Source organism: Ruditapes philippinarum, unplaced genomic scaffold (genome assembly GCF_026571515.1).
Source record: "Ruditapes philippinarum isolate M1 unplaced genomic scaffold, ASM2657151v2 ctg2822_1_1_1_1, whole genome shotgun sequence".
Classification (NCBI taxonomy): Eukaryota; Metazoa; Mollusca; class Bivalvia; order Venerida; family Veneridae; genus Ruditapes; species Ruditapes philippinarum.
Window position 1 is genome coordinate 1 of NW_026852228.1, and position 17,087 is coordinate 17,087.

Sequence of the window (17,087 nt, forward strand, 5' to 3'; positions counted from 1 at the left end):
GGCATCTCCTAAGATGCCTAAATGTCAAAGATAGTGCACTAAATCACTACAAAATATGAAAATTTTACCTAATTAAAAGAGCCTTGGAAATTAAACAAAGCTACAAGAGGAACATTAATCTATCATATTAATTAACAAAGGTATCTAATTGACTAAAGTAAGGAAGTCCAACCAAATTTCATTACAAAATATAAGAGTTATTGCAAATTTCCTAAGATACCTTACTGTGTTAAGATAGAACACCAATTCACTACAAAATGGGGATTTTTACCTTATTATATCAGCCTAGGAAATGAAACAGAATTATAAGTGCAACATAAATCTATTATATTAATTAACAAGCATATCTAAAATTGATTAAAATAAGAATATCTCAATAAATTACATTGAATATTCAAAATATTATGGCTTATTTCCTATGATGTATAACTATACAAGCTAACACACTAATTCATTAAAAATGGGAGTAATATTACCTGATTATAACCTCATGGTAAATGAATCAAAGTTATATAAGCAACATAGTATTATTATATTAAGTTAAACCTACATCAACTTGACTTATATAAGAAAATCCCAACAAATTTCATTGCAAATTAAGAAATAATGGCTAATTTTCTATAATGCCTTATTAATAACTTTACCACACTAAATCATTGAAAATTTGGGTAAGTTTACATTGTTATAACCTTTTGGTCACTGAAACAAAGTAAGTAAAGCCAAATAATGTTATACTATCAAGTAACTACTACATCTAATTGACTAAAATAAGAAAACCCCATTGAATTATATTGACAATGACGAGAGATAAGGTAAATTTTCTATGATGCCTATTTGTTCAAGCAAATACATTACATATTTAAAAATTGGGGTAATTTTCCCTTATTATAACCTCCTAGGAAATGAAACCAAGTTAGTAAGGCAACATATCACTATAATATTGAGTAACAATTACATCTGTTTGATTGATATTGAAAAAATCCACCAAATTTCATTGAAAAATAAAAAAAAAGATATGGCAAATGTCCTAAAATGCAGACAGAGGTGTTCAGATCCACTATCAGTAAGGAAGTGTTCCCTTCCCTGTCAGGGGACCATAACTGGCATGGTATATGGAATCACAAAAAAGATACTGTAAAACTGATTTTTTCATTTTTACAGCTCTGAACTATTCACTAATGAGGGGACATAAGATAAGTTAGTTAACATAAACCCGTTTAAAATACATGAATGGCTAGCTATCATTTAACCCTTTCCCTGCCAGAGGGTTATTGTTTTATTGTTCACCTATTTGCCAGAGGATTTTCTAAGAAATTACTATATTATTAATTAATATAATTATTATTATTTGTTATTAGTATTATAATAATTATATATGTTTCCAAATCTGTTAGTATAATAATAATTATTGTCGATGGTATAATTTTCTTTATATTTATTATTATTTTTATTATTATTATTATTAATTTATTATTATAACTATTATTTTTATAGAAACGGCTAAAGCCGTCCATATGGCAAATACGCTGAAAATAACAGGGACGGTTTAAGCCGTCCCTATGGCAGTGAAAGGGTTAATCAGATCACTAAACGATCTAGCTTAGAAGTTGTTAAAAATTTATATGATAAGGATATTTTATTAACGTTTAGAAACGATTTCTATTTTGCCTGCGTTTTAGCGTGCGTATATCGTATAGCGTATTTCGTTTTGCACGCGTTTGCGTATTTCGTTTCATAAAGGGTGCGTGTAACGTGTGTTCGTATAGCATGTAACGTGCATGCGTTTTTTCCGCAACGTGCGTTTTGCGTGTAAACTGAATCGTTCACCCTACTGTATCACATACATGGAATAAAGACCGTTTAAAGTGAAATAAGAGGAGTTTTTCATTTATCCGCCTATAGTATAACGCTACCAGACTGCAGGGCCGGCAAAATCAATTGTCCGAGTTGCCCGAGTCGTACAATTGTAGGTCCGGGCAAGTAAAATTCTGCAGTTTACTTGTCCGTGGACAAGTAAATTTCGGCGGTTAATAGGAATGCTGCAGAAAAATCCAGTTCTTTTAAAAAAAAACACACACACATAATTAAACGGATGTTTACGACTTTGAACACGAAAGCGGAAATAGTTTAATAGTCGGCCCAATAATTTTATGCGGTCCTTACGTTATCTTCGTATCGTCTCGCGAATTTGGTAAAATTTTAGAGCATACCTTTTTTTCGTTTCCGGTGAAAATTGTAGCAGACGAGATTTTAGAAATTTATGAAATGGAACGTTTTCTTATAAAATCACCGAATGCTAAGCCTTCTAGTAAAGTAGAAGAGCCTCCCCCTAAAAAGAGTAAGAAAGATTATGACAAAAAATATGATACTTTGAAAAGAAAACGTGCTTTTCAAGACGCTTGGTTAAAAGAATTCCCATGGCTTCGAGTCGATGATAAAGCCGCAGGTACCTGTAAAATTTGCCGGCAATTTCCTATGCTTGCAGACCAGAAATGTGGCCTTTATATTGGTCAAATAATAAGTAGAAAAGACACGCTGTATGCTCATGAAAAAAGTGCAAAACATGCATCATGCAAGCTGAAGTCTGACAGAGAGAAACTTAAAAATACTAACACTAAATTTGAGGGGGATTTAGAGAAGACCGTACAGAAATACAATGAAGGACAAACTGACAAATTTAAAATGTTATTCCATACTGCTTTTGGAGTGGCAAAAAATCGGAAACCTTTCTCTGACTATGAATATATATGCAGCATTCAAAAGAAAAATGGCCTAGATCTTGGTTCTGACCACCTCAATAGGAAAGCTTGTGTTGAATTTGTGAAGTCTATTTCTGAATCACTTCATGATACATTGGTATCTAAATTGAAGCAAGCAAAGTTTTACACTGTAATGTCTGATTCAAGCACTGACTCATCCATAGTTGATCAAGAGTGTGTCCTTGTTCGGTTTGTAGACCCAGATACTAAGTCTCCAGTAACCAGTATAGCTAGTATAGAGGCACTACATACCCCTGATGCAAATGGCGTGTTTTCAGCTATCAAAAATGGACTGAAAACTATTGACATTGATATTGAAAATCGGGACAGTAAACCAGTACTTGCATGCATAAACATGGACGGTGCCAGTGTGAATATGGGTGCCAAAAATGGTGTAGCTAAAAAGATTTCAGATTGTGTTAATCACAAAGTGATAGTTACTCACTGTGTAGCTCATCGTTTGGAACTTGGAGTTTTAGATGCTGCTAAAACAGAATCTTATCTTGAACAGTTTGAAAGTACCATTAAGCGTATTTATAGATTCTATTCTCCAAGTCCCAAACGACGAGCACACCTTTGTAGTATTTCTGAAGTTCTGGACAAAGACCTTATTATGTATTCTGACATAAAATCAATTCGTTGGGTATCTAGTAAACGTCGTGCAGTAAATGCTGTTGTACAGGACTATGAGGCTACAGTGATGCATCTTGAGCAGGTGATAGAAACATCTAAAAAAACTGATGAAAAATCACAAGCTAAGAAAATTCATAGCGATATTACTCAAGTTAAATTTGTTAAATACATGCATTTGATGCTTGATATACTTAGACATGTAACCTCTGTTAGCCAGTTGTTTCAGTTGAATGATTTGTTAATATTTGAAATTCAGGAAGCTGTAAATACCTTATATACACATCTTCATGCAATGACTGTTACTCCTGGAGAAAGTCTACAGGAGTTTTATGATACATTTGATACTGATGCCAGGCTCTACAAAGGGGTCAAGCTAAATGGTCCTCTGCCAAAAGTCTTTGCTGAAGACAATGATATTATAAGGTTTTTACGTAACATCAGTCAAGATATTTTGCATAGGTTCAGCAACCTGTCTGATGTGCCTATTGTTAACTTTAGTGTATTTGATTTTAGACTTTGGCCAAACTCACTAGATGACTTGTCTGTATATGGCAATGCTGACATTGTTTCGTTGGTTCAATGCTATGAAAACATACTGTCAGAAGAAGATAAAGCAAACATTCCTTCTGAGTGGCAGCAATTAAAGGTTAGGTTGTCAATGCAAAAGAGTGGTCATCCTTTGGCTGTCCTGACACAAATACTTCAGTCAAATGAGAAGACCTTCGTCCATATTGCTACTCTTATAGAAATGTTGTTTGCTATATCTCCTTCCACAGCTGAGTGTGAGCGGTCATTCTCATCTATGAATTTGATTAAAACCCCAAGTCGTAGTTCAATGAGCCAAGCTAATCTTCTTAATCAGATGCGTATTGTAATGTCTGGTCCTAGTCTTGAAGAGTTTGACCCCACAGACAGTGTGTTGTACTGGTTGGGTAGCAGTAAGGGCAGTAGGCATCTTACACATAAGCCCAAATCTAAAAAGCCTGTTGAGCCATCAAGCAGCAGTGCTAATATTGATATTGAGCCTGAGCAGCAGGATACTCAACTGATAAATGACACAAGAGCAAAGCTGAAAGAAAAGCTGGCAAAAGACCAATGTTCTGTGCAGTAAAATACACCCAATTTGTCCATCACCTTCATTTCACATTAACCTACTAAGTACTGCTGTTTATATTTTATAAATATAAGATATATAATCCTAATATATTAATAAATTTTTAAACAATGTGGGTTAATGGCATAAAATGTTTAATAAAATTGAAGAAAGTTCATATTTGCTTCTCTTTATTGAATATTACATACAAAATACGGACAAGTGAACATAGAGTACGGACAAGTAAATTTCTAAAGTTACTTGTCCGTGGACAAGTACAATTTTCTGAGATTTTGCCGGCCCTGATTACCATTTAGCCATCTTTACATAATGTTTTTATAACGCTAATGAGGTCATGTCAAATTATATGCATGGATGTGCAATACCATATTTACTGAGTGGCAAAATCGGCACTGGTGTGTGATAAAGCATATTAATACGGGGAAGTCAAAAACCGCGGGTCCGGGCTTTGACTTGCCCGGCTATAGACTACATGTGTATATTTAAAAGAAAATCAAATAAAAAACAATTAAAAAATATATAGAATTCTATACCTATCAATGAAATTTTCAGTGTCAGTTCTAGTCGGGGGCCACCATTTACAATGTAACTCAATGATAAAAGGCGGGGTATTCCGATAAATCTCAACTTATCGGATAAATAATAAACGTCGAGTGTTCTGAGTGAAAAGGGAAGCGGTGCATGTAATACCGAATGATAATTTTAAAACGGAAAGAAAGAAAGGAATTTTTTAACGACTTCCCCGTTCATAGGCTCTGACTAATTTCTTATTACATATTAAGCGCAGATCAATAAGTTTCAATTTATAGTGATATGAAAAATATTTTCTGTTGTGCTGTCTTTGTAAATCCAATAATTTTCCTCATTTTTTTCCTCTTGATTACAGTTTCAGACCTAAAATAAAATTGCGTTCTTAATATTTATATAGATCTATACTAATATATTGTAATGTCCTAGAAATTTTACCTTTTTTAGTGATTTCGCTGATTATTTCTACTTTCACTTTCGTTTTGAGAAGCTTTTACAGGCGACAAGACAGTAAATCAATTGCGGTGTCCTAAAGAAACATACAGGACATCAACTTAAATCTACGTATTGTGCCAGCAATTTAATCATTCTTGATTCTGGAAGCTTTTCCTTTAATGTTATCCATTTCCCTCAATGTTATCCGTGGTGGAATCCTGTGTTTTTAATCTGTTTTCGTGACTTCTGTCAAAATAGTTAATTCCTTTATTTTACACTCAAGATTATATATTTCGATTGTTTATGATGCAGCCTCACTTAATATATAGATTTGCCACATAAATCCATCTGAATTTAATTGTTACCACTGTATATTTATAAAAATTTGCAATGATTTTTTCAATGTCGGCCATTTTGGACTATTACGTAGAGATTACGTAGTGAATGCAAGGGATAGTTCTTTATCCAATTGCGTATAAAAAGGACACACTTTACATTAAATTTTTTACTTTCGATATTAGCGCATGATAGCTTATAAATATATCTAAAAATCATTTGTTGAGGTTGTGACAAAAATTTATTTCGGTGCTAGGTTGAGTGCATTTCAGTTCTTACATAAACTCGTTTAAAATACATTTCTAGCTACCTTACATCTATATATATGATGATCAAAATTTATCGCTTAAACGTTCTACATGTAGCTAAAGTTGTTAAAAACTTAAAATGATTACGATGTTTTAATAAAGGTTTAGAAACGTTTTCATTTTGCGTGCGTTTTAGCGTGCGTATATCGTTTAGCGTATTTCGTTTAGCGTATATCGTTATGCGTGCGTCTGCGTATTTCGTTTCGTTTTGCGTGCGTATAACGTGCGTTCGTATAGCGTGTAACGTGCGTTCGTATAGCGTGTAACGTGCGTTTTGCGTGTAAACTGACACGTTCACCCTACTGTACTTAAGAAAATTTTCGGCTGGTATTTACTTTATCAATCAAAATTGATCTTCTCCAAACATTTTTCATGATTGCTGAAATTATGTATATATGTTTATGTCATACATTGTTCGTTATTGTGAATGATTTATGTCCGCATGGGCTTTAAAGCCTATTGGAATAAAATAAAATGTCTACTGTCAAAAATGTCTACTTAAAAATTATCAACACACTAGCTTATCAAAAGGAAAGAAACGGGTCGATATTTTTACTTATTTGATAAATTGCTTTACATTTAGTCTTTTGAAAAAAATGTAAGCGTTACCGATTTCACAATTCTTCCCGCCATATCCATCAACGCAAACGCAAGAATAGCCGTTAGTTTCGTCAGTACAAGAACCACTATTCTGGCATGGGTTATAAACTGAAATAGCATTGATAATAAATGGCGTATAGAGCTCGAGAAAAATATATGTACATTGGACATTAAGGCGTCGGTAAACGATTGTAAGAAATGCATATTAATAGAGAAAACTATCAGGTTTATTTATTCTTATTAAAAGATAAATACCGTGTTGATTACTATGAGAATATTAGATGATATTCAACTTGAGGAAAGTTATTCCTAAGAGCCAATAAACCGTTGACTTGTCAATTATATTAAAGATGACAAACAGGAAGACAATTGTGAAAAGAAATATAAAGATAAAAGTGCTGTACCTAATTATTATGACAGAGAAGAGCTAAAATGATACAAAGAAATTGATTAAAGATTGATAACACAACAATATGACAACCCCCAGCACTTTGATTGTACGGCAGGGTGAATGCAAGTTACGCTAGCAGCGTCAGAAGCATAATCCTATAATGAAAATGCGTTAATGTAACTGTTCGCAATCTAGACATGTGCCTAAAATATAACAACACTTAACCATGACTACTATGAAAAACGTACCTGTCCAGTTATATTTATCCTTTATAGACTGACATGCTAAACAACCAACAGGAGCCATCTCTTTTTCCGCTGTACAAAATCCATTGATGAAACAGAATCCAGTCTTAAATGGAATTAGTTTGTTCTCAAACATATATGATGTCACACATATATTTATTGTGTGCTAAAGGTGATTATTTGATACATATAAAACAAGATAAAAACAATTTTTTTCAAGTCAAGTGACCTTTAGAAAAACATGTTTTCTATTTTTGTATAGAATTTAAAGGGTATAAATCTTTATTTCATGCTTTCCAGTGTTTTGTTGTAATATATCAGATGATTATATTCTGATAAACCACTAGTGAAATTTATAAAATATAATTATCACTGTAGCCGGACTATATCTGAATGCGGATGAAAAGAAAATCAAAACTGAATGGAATAACAGGCAAAAATAAATGCCGTCATGCGTAAATTTTGCTTCTTTCGGAAAAGAAAGTCGATGTCACCATACATTATGCTAAAAATGTAACAAAATTAGAGAAATTTAACAGAACTATATTTCAAATTTGTTGATGTGACGTCATGATGTGATGACGTCACGAAGGAGAATGCGCGACGTTACGCGGCAAAATCAGTAAAAATTACTTAAAATTACTTAAAACGCATGAAATAAAAAGAAAATTTATTTGTTTTACATATAAGATTGAAATATATTTCATTCGTGGACACCAGCTATTATATTTTCACTCGTGGCTACGCCACTCGTGAAAATATTGCATCTGGTGTTCACTCAGTGAAATTATATTTCAATCTTACATGCAAAACAAACAAATATCCTCTATATATTTTATGAAATATTTTATAAAATTTATCAACAGTAAAATTATATTGGTTCTATTATTATATGGTTGCTTCCTGAAAAGTTGTAACATAGAATGTCTCCATTGTTTAACACACATAATTAATGTACATAAACAGAATAAAATGTTTCGGAACAAAATATTATTTTGCTATTTTAAGTAGGGCAATTTATTGCCATTTTTATTTCATACAGGGTCTTTCAAATAGAATGGTCCGGAAACGCGCTATGTAAACCCTTCTCGCTAAAATTAAACATGTTTCGGCAGAACTCTGCATAGTTTGCTACACGCAAATTAAGTAAGTGTTCAAGAAAAGGGCGAAAATTAAATACAGGAGCAAAAATGAAAATTCTAACGACATGATGTTCTTTTAAAAATCTTTAAACTTGTGAAAAAAGGATAAATATTTCAGAAAATAATGTTTTTAAAGGCATATCTGTTGAAAAACAAATTGCTTGTTCTGACAATTTGCCGATAAACGTCGCAATTTTGAAAATGCACCTAATTAAACATCAAATATTTGTAAATAACATCGTGAATTATATTATAAACTTATTACATGATACGATTAAATAACACCTTTTTACTGTATTTCTATTTTCCCATTGAACAATGCATACTTTTTTTTTTATAAAACTCGGACATATTTTCAAATATGAGCAGCAAATTTTTACCTTGACACCAGGAACGAAAAAAAATCCTAATTTCATTGCAAATCTACAAAATTGTTACTTTTTAAAGTAACAACTAATAACGTAATGCAGCCAGGATTAGTTTTCAGTAATTCTTTGATCGATTTAACAAAACATCTTATAATTTGATTTTTGAATGGTGATGTACTAAGCCTGATCACGGTCGGTAGACTACCTTATCATGTGATTCAACCGAAACATTTTTTTTTCGTAAAATTGGTCCGACTCAAGACCATTCGTTTTGAAAGACCCTGTTTGGAAGTTTTCTTTTTAAAAATCCAAACATTTTTTGCCTCATATATATAGCTTCATACACTTTAAAGAAGTATCGTTTTTGAACCCAGTCAATGAGTCTCAGTTAAAGCATACATTTCTTGCATGTCAGACAGGTGTCTACCTATTACACTAGTGCTAGGAAACCCTGTCTTACACCCCATGTAAGACAAATCACGTGCTTAAATTGACATCATTGCCGCGCGCCTTTTATGAATGAATTGCGTTCTTAGGATGACGTCATTTTACATTTATGAATGAAGTTGAAAGTTCATATGCTACTATAAGAAAGAAGTGCGTAATGAGAATATCAGTTTTCTTAATTTTTGTTCGGAAAATAATTGACATGTAATATGCAAGAAAAAGAATCAAACACCGGCTGTGGGTACAGCCGAAAATATCTTGCTCTCGGGTAACTGTTAAGCGGAAACTCGGCAGAGCCTCGTTACCGCCGTAAACAGCTACCCTCGAGCTAGATATTCTGGTCTGTACCGGCAGCTAGTGTAACATTGTTCTCACTAGTGCTGGAAAACCCTATCTTACACCCCCAATTAAGACAAGACGCGTACTTTAAATGACGTCATTTCAGGGCGCCTTTTATGAATGAATTGCGTTCTAAGGATGACGTCATTTTACAGTAATGAATTAAGTTTGTAAGTTTATACGCTACTATAAGAAAAAAGTGTGAAATGAAAATCAGTTTTCGTAATTTCTGTTCCGAAAATAAATGTTATTTGATACGCAAGAAAAAGAATCAACACTTGCTGTCGGTACATACGAAGATATCTGGCTCTCGGCAGAGCCTCGTTACAACCGTAAATAGTTACTCTCGAGCTAGATATTCCGGTCTTTACCGGCAGCCAGTGTAAGATTCTTATATTCGTAACAAGTGTTTAACAGAATTGTTATAAAACCCAAGACATTATGCATTAGAAAACGCATTTTGTCTCAGTAGAATTTTTGCAGTCACGTTCACTAGCACAGACACCCGGCTGCATAGTCAATGGTTTTATAAAAGTGCAGGCACAGATTTACAAAATAAAATTTGAAAATCATTTTCAGATAGTTGTTGTTGTATAGGAAAAGTAAGTCAGATTTAATTCCAAGTAAAAAAAACATTGACAATAAAGATAAAAAATTTGTTTCTATACTCAAATCCCATTCGTGGATAAGTATAAATTTCAGAATAGTTTAGAGTCGCGACTTTTTGTTTTTATCGTACCTTTAAGCTGAATGATGCGTTTTCGAAAGAAGTATACTCCCCTTCTTGGCAAGTTGAGTCGAACACGTAAAGACTCTTATAGTTTCCGTACGTTAAACCATTATTGCTGATAGAAAAATCGTATTGCGTAACAAATAAACTTTCCGTATCAATTATGTTGTCTTGAACACAGCACACCCCAGTAAATATATCCTCATATCCACCTATGAATGACTTTGTGTATTGCATCTCCCTTTCACCAGTGACTGAAATCTATTTCAAAACATAAAATGCCCTTATCATTTTCAAGGAAAAAAGCAATTCAATGATTTATGAATGTGTAGTTAAATGTGACAAACTATCAAACGCACACAGTAGCTAATGTTTCCAGTTTAACATTGAGGGTATTGATGAAACATGATTGTATTTCGTACAATGGAGAGGAAAATAATCTCAAAACAGTTTAATAGAAAATGTTGCAGGCTCGGTTTGATTGAGCCTGATGAAGGACGTCACTGAAAAATGCAAGTCACAGTCAATGCTCTGTAGAAACGGCTAAAGCAGAATTCAAAATTTAACTTGAAATAGCAATAAGTTAAATCAAAGTTTAGAGCAATAATACATAGGATATTGTTTTTAATCAAGCGAAATTCTGAAAGGTTTTGACGGTTCAGCAAACACAGGCAATCTATAAGACCATTGAAACAAAATTTAGAGATAAAATTGACACGCTCAGTTTTTACACTAGTCATCTGTTTATATAAGAATTGGGAAAATAAGTAGAATTAAAAACATCACCTCTCACGTATGCAATGCTTTATTCTTGAATTACTTGATATCATTTAATGCATAGAACAAGAAAATGTAACAGCAATGTATATATTATATACCTTGAAAGCATTGGCTTTGCATTTTAAACCTTCAAGAATATTTGAAGATCTGATATGGAAACATTTACATTCTTCGCCATCACCTAGATCACATTCTCCGCCACCTTCTATGTCGTCAATTATCAAAGGATCTCTTTCATCTATGTCACATTCCGCTCCATGGAAAAATTCAAAGCAATCACACTCACCTGTAATTTATATCTCTAAGATCAACTTAAGAACCGAAAAATCAAACACGATGATTTAGATACAATTCAGTCTTTATGAGTAATCGCAGACACCTCATACTTTGGAGATAAGTGCTTACCTATTTTTGAAATTTCCTTCATTACGTAAAGATGTTTTATATAAATCAGTTTATGATAACCATTATTTGCCAGTAATTTCTATCACTCTATCATCAACTTGACATAATGTTACTTTAGATATGACCATATCTATTTAGTTTGATTGTTTTATTGAAAACAAAACAAACATAATTAAAGAACAGTTTCATATAAGTATTTTATAAATATAAATAAATCACTTACTTGTGTGTGTACATTCACCGTTGTTGCTACAGTTTCCAGGGCATGTATTTTTAAAGAATGTAATAACCTTTTCAGTGTTATTTGCAGTGTATGAAGGTTCCCTTTCTATTATATTCTTTACAATATTATTAACAGATTCTACATGTGCTCGAGCCCATGACGTATCGTTTCCAACCTGAAAAAGAATGACATTTAAATTTGTAAAATGTAAACATATTCACTCTACGTATGTGTGTTTCTTTCTTAACTAAGTGAAAAACATTTAGGACCAAAAGCGTGCTTTGGTTACAAGTATATATATGGATAATATTTCTTAGGCTTTTTTTTGTTGACTTACATTTTGTTTAATTTATATTTTACCAGATTCTTCATAAATATTTGATATGGATAAAACTACATTCATTTTATAATTCGTTGCATAGGGGGCTAAGTTAATGTTTTATGATATGGCAAATTTCATTCTTTGTGTATGAATATTTTTCTGCATGATTAAACAAATAAATAACTAAAAGTCAAAAAGAAAAAGACTAATTAGTTCATATTTTAAAATCACTAATAAATATGTGATTGTTTATTATTGTAACATTTTGCAAGTACTGTTTAATGTCGTCTATTAAAATTTTTATTCCGATCTTCTAAAGTAAGTCGTATTAGGATAAAGAGGTTCCTTACCATTACATCAAATGTACATTGACTTATAACTTCATCAGGATCTTCATTGCCAATAACTTCTGAATATCCTTGCACAGCTAGACTACCGGAAATTTTGTCTGCACACAGTTTTTGAGCTGCTGTTTCCGTAATTATATTGATATCTTGACGCTGATCAAAAATTGTAATCAATTATGATGGCATGTTTATGAGATTCAAAGGCAGTAAAATCAATTTAACAGAAAAAAGTGTTACACAAAAAAAACAATCTGATAATACTTAGTGCAAACCAAACTTAATGAGTAATATCTGGATAATATTAGTTAATCATTTTAACGGCACAATAAAAGAATGAATGAATGAATGAATGAATGAATGAACGAACGAACGAACGAACGAACAAACGAACAAATGAATGAAGTTTATTTCTTGTAACATATTTAGGCCTCCGGCCCACATACAACATAATACAACAAACATGACATAGCAATGGGAAATATAATGAGGTGATCATAAATATACATAGTATATTATAATATGAACATTGGTAGACAAAACATTTTACAGATATATAAAAGTATTAAAAGAAAGAAAGAAAGAAACAAAGAAAGAAACTATAATATGGGTCATAATGTAAACGCTTTATCTACTTTTTTATATCATAAATTGTTTTTTATAGAATGTAGCTAAGAATACAATACCATGTTGTGAGTACTAATGTATTTTATCTTAAGAAATGCAACATTTTCAAATTTACCTTGATCCTAGTGTTAATTTCAGCTGTATTTTGTTCTGTTGAAGACATTAACTGAAGTAATCTTTCTATTTCTTTGTCATGTTTAGCACTTCTTTTCCTCCTGTTTGGTACTTTACATTTTGTACCAGTTATTGATCTGCTCATTGTACAATTCAAATATTGGGTGGGATAGCATGCTGCTTCTGCTACTGATGTAGAGCTACAGACACAAAACATACCATTTAAATCACCCCAACTGGTTAAATCCCTATGTCCTGTAAGAAATAAGTTGAGTGGCTTTGTTTCATCCAAAGTCAAACTGAAAGAGAGAAGAAAAAAGTGACAAGAGTTTTAAACGCAAAAAAGTTAAAGTATAATCCTTTATGAACACTAGAGGTCTTGTGCATAGAATGTTTTTCTCTGACACCGTGGTACTAACTATATTTATTAATTTATTTATTTAATTTATTTTATTCATTTATTCATTTATTTTATTTATTTATTTATTTATTTATCCATTTATCCATTTTTTTTTATTTATCTTAAAACAGCAATGACGTGTTATAATTTTCCATCGAATTCATTAAATCGCAAAGTCCCCAAAAACTACAGTATGCTAAATCAACTAATGACAATTGGCTTGTAAAACTTTGGTTATAACCAAAATGAAAATGTAGAGGTGCAGGGAGTTGAAAGGTTCGAGGTTAGAACAGATGGTTTCATGTGAAATCTGACTATTGGCATGTCCGGGTCCGTATTTTATAGCAAAAGCTTGATGGGTGGAAGGAACCTGACGAAACATTAACTACTGACACATTTAAAGGAAATATAACATGAAATTGTTTCAGACTGACAGACGATCAAGTGCATGAATTATACTATTTGACTATTTGAACTATTTGAATTTCTTAGTTCAATATTTTGAGATTGATTCAGAGACGTAGAAGTTGCAGAAAAAATGTTTCTATATTACGTCTGTGTTAAAACAAAGGGCCATAATTACGTTAGAAACAATTAAAGGAGAAAGCCTTCGACAATATGAATCTAGACACTTCACGACAATAACTCGGTAAAAGTTTCACGAATAAAACAAATCAGGGCTTGGTAATATTACAAGTCTCTGGTGATAACAGACTTGCATGATAGAAAATAGTAAATGGGCGTATCAAATATTACGCAGACAACAGTGTCGTGAAATTACGATCTTTATTTATTTTGTTTTTGTTATTTGTATCATACAATGTATGTATGCATATGTAAACCAACACATAAATTGTATTGTTTCATATTTTTTATTTGTGCTTATACTCAATAGTTATAATAGGCATATACTCTATCGTAATTATTTTATTTCAATCTTATGTAAGTCTTACGAAACTATTATATTATTATTATTATTTACGTATTATACTCACTTATTTTCTCCTTAGTCTAAGTTCATACTCCACATGAGCTCTTATGTAAGTTTTATTTAATTGTATAACATTGAAACTCCACAGTTCTAATTTCTTACTCCTCTTGAGTTCTTATATAATTACAAATTCATGTTTATTTCATGTTTCAGGAATCCTCGAGTTTCTCATGCTCTTAAACATTTACTATATAAAGGTTCGGTTCAATTTGTTATATAGACTTCAGTAACATCTTTCATTGTTGAGAAATAAAAAAAATGTTCTATTTGGACCGTAATACTAGCATTTATTTGTGAATTAAATCTTTTATTTTAGCAATTGTAAAAATAGGATTAAATCTCAAAGTGTTAATGAAGTAAAAATATGGTATGTTGTTATTCATTTCAATAATACAAAGTGATCTTAAATATAGGTGTAGCAAGGACAAAACAAGGAATAGCTTTCACTCTTATATTCAAAGGATAGAAGTCCACCACAAACAGTATTTTGTTTTTATTCATTTGGATTACCTATTTACTGTTCAAACAGATACTTAGTCTATAATATTATTACCTCCAGCTTTCTGTAAAGTCTGCAAAATGGCTGTTTTTATCAGCTGAATTGTTTTCTGAAATAGTTCCGTCTCTATGTCGAAAATCATTGGCTGGATTATTGTCAAACTGGCCACATAGTCCCTCAATGTTAAGCAAGTCTTTAGGTGCCATTGTTATGTCAATGTTCATAAAGTAACCGTGTAGCCTAATTGTTATTTTAGTACCAATTGGTGTAAAAACCTTAAATTGGAAAAATAGGTGTATTTCAAAATACACATGTGGAATGCAAATAAAGTGAATACATGCAAAAACAATAAAAATTGATACAATACATAATAATACTGAAACAAAAGCAACATCACGTTCAGTTTTTAAGACATAGTATTCAGTAAGTACTTATAGATTTTATTTTTTCATATTTCGCGACTCTTTCGTATTCTTTAACAACACATATGACAATTTGAATGAATAACTGTTGTACCTAAGCGTGGATTGATTTGATTTTTTGGGGTGGGGGTGGGGATCCAAGCAAGACATATTGAAACTCTAAAATCGCAAAACACAACATTTAATATCTTTAACGTTCTTATACTTTCATGCATTAAAGGATTATATCAGACACCGTTTTCAAAATTTAAATGTATATTTCATCATTTCTAAACCTTTAGAAAAAATCATGATCGTTACTAGTATATTATTGATTGTCTTCACTAATTGTCAAAGCTTAAAATAACACTTACATCGTATGTGTAATCATTTATCCTTACGACTTGTAAAATTCCACCGTCTTCGCATTTTGTAAAACCAATATAGTTTATACTGCCACACCTATTAATCATGAAAACATCTTTACCGGCTCGAATAGCAACACCACAGGCACACGTCGCCCTTACACCACTGCAGATCTTAGATTTTTCTTGAACCTAAAAATACAATTCATACTTCAAAATCTTAAATTGTTAAAAGCTGTATGTGTCGCGTGTAGTTTACAAAAAAAAATGAATTTTCCATAACCCCATTTTAAAGGGACTCCACTGAGGTTTAAAAGCCTAAAACATTACATTTGAATTTCTTACATAAATGAGCTGGGGCACTTTAAACAGAAATATATACAAAGATAGTTAAAAAATAAAATAAATTGAAAATAGTATTGTTATGCTTTTCTTAAACAGATTTTAGTGAAAAGTGTTTAAACGCTTTTCATTTTTGGTCATTTTTTTACAATTTGAATTATTATTCTGGAAAAACGAAGTGTGCAAATGATCTGAAATTTTGCACAAAGATTAGTGGTCTAAACCTACATCAAATGTTACATCTATCTGGAAAAAATATTTGCAGTCCCATCATGTCAGAAAACCTCAGTGAAGTCCCTTTAAAGAAATACGTTTGTATATTGCATTATATATTTCCTTATAAAGGGTCACTTGCACATGCTTCAAATCATGATTAAAACTTCTGAAAATAGCTGAATATTTTTTTTTTGTCGGAACATTTTATTTTTTACGTCTACATAAAAATTGTAAAACAAACAGGCATTCTATGACACAACTCTTTCTAAAATCAACAATTACACTATCAATATAACATGCATAAAGTTAATGTTTATAAATTTATAAAAAAGAATATTACATTGCATATTGTTAATGAGTTTATCTCATTTATAACCATTCTATTTTACAATTTACATTGTAAATCTTATTCTCCGTAATTTGGTGAAATTCATTTATGCCAAACACTTACAATGAAGAAGACATCAATATTCATATAAATGATAGCATTTGAATATTTACGGTAAATATTGCCATGCCTTATAAGACCTACCTCGATTCCATATTTAGTGTTATGATATAACATGAACACACCAGGAAAAGGCTGACCGTTCTTTTTGTGTTGATCATAATATCTGTGACATCAGAATAATCATTATTAAATATTGTTTCTTTGTAAATAGTTTTGATTATACACTCGAAAA

The 17,087-nt window shown here is 31.7% G+C and overlaps 2 protein-coding genes across 2 annotated transcripts in view; one reads left to right on the forward strand and one right to left on the reverse strand.

Annotated features, from left to right (window-relative positions):
• Positions 1-1,924: 1,924 nt before the first annotated feature.
• LOC132753177 (zinc finger protein 862-like) lies at positions 1,925-4,503 on the forward strand. Its single transcript, XM_060743619.1, has one exon. It carries the CDS (start codon positions 2,266-2,268, stop codon positions 4,501-4,503), a length of 2,238 nt encoding a protein of 745 aa, XP_060599602.1. The 5' UTR covers positions 1,925-2,265.
• A 2,166-nt stretch (positions 4,504-6,669) lies between these two features.
• The window catches only part of LOC132753149 (von Willebrand factor D and EGF domain-containing protein-like), an 87,992-nt gene continuing 77,574 nt past the window's right edge, over positions 6,670-17,087 (reverse strand). The window contains exons 18-27 of the mRNA XM_060743594.1: positions 16,937-17,018; positions 15,856-16,038; positions 15,135-15,355; positions 13,192-13,489; positions 12,456-12,605; positions 11,784-11,958; positions 11,254-11,441; positions 10,385-10,636; positions 7,353-7,455; positions 6,670-6,821 (exon numbers count right to left, since the gene is read on the reverse strand). Of these exons, the coding sequence (XP_060599577.1) occupies positions 6,670-6,821; positions 7,353-7,455; positions 10,385-10,636; positions 11,254-11,441; positions 11,784-11,958; positions 12,456-12,605; positions 13,192-13,489; positions 15,135-15,355; positions 15,856-16,038; positions 16,937-17,018 (1,804 nt within the window). The remainder of the gene's footprint in view (positions 6,822-7,352; positions 7,456-10,384; positions 10,637-11,253; positions 11,442-11,783; positions 11,959-12,455; positions 12,606-13,191; positions 13,490-15,134; positions 15,356-15,855; positions 16,039-16,936; positions 17,019-17,087) is intronic.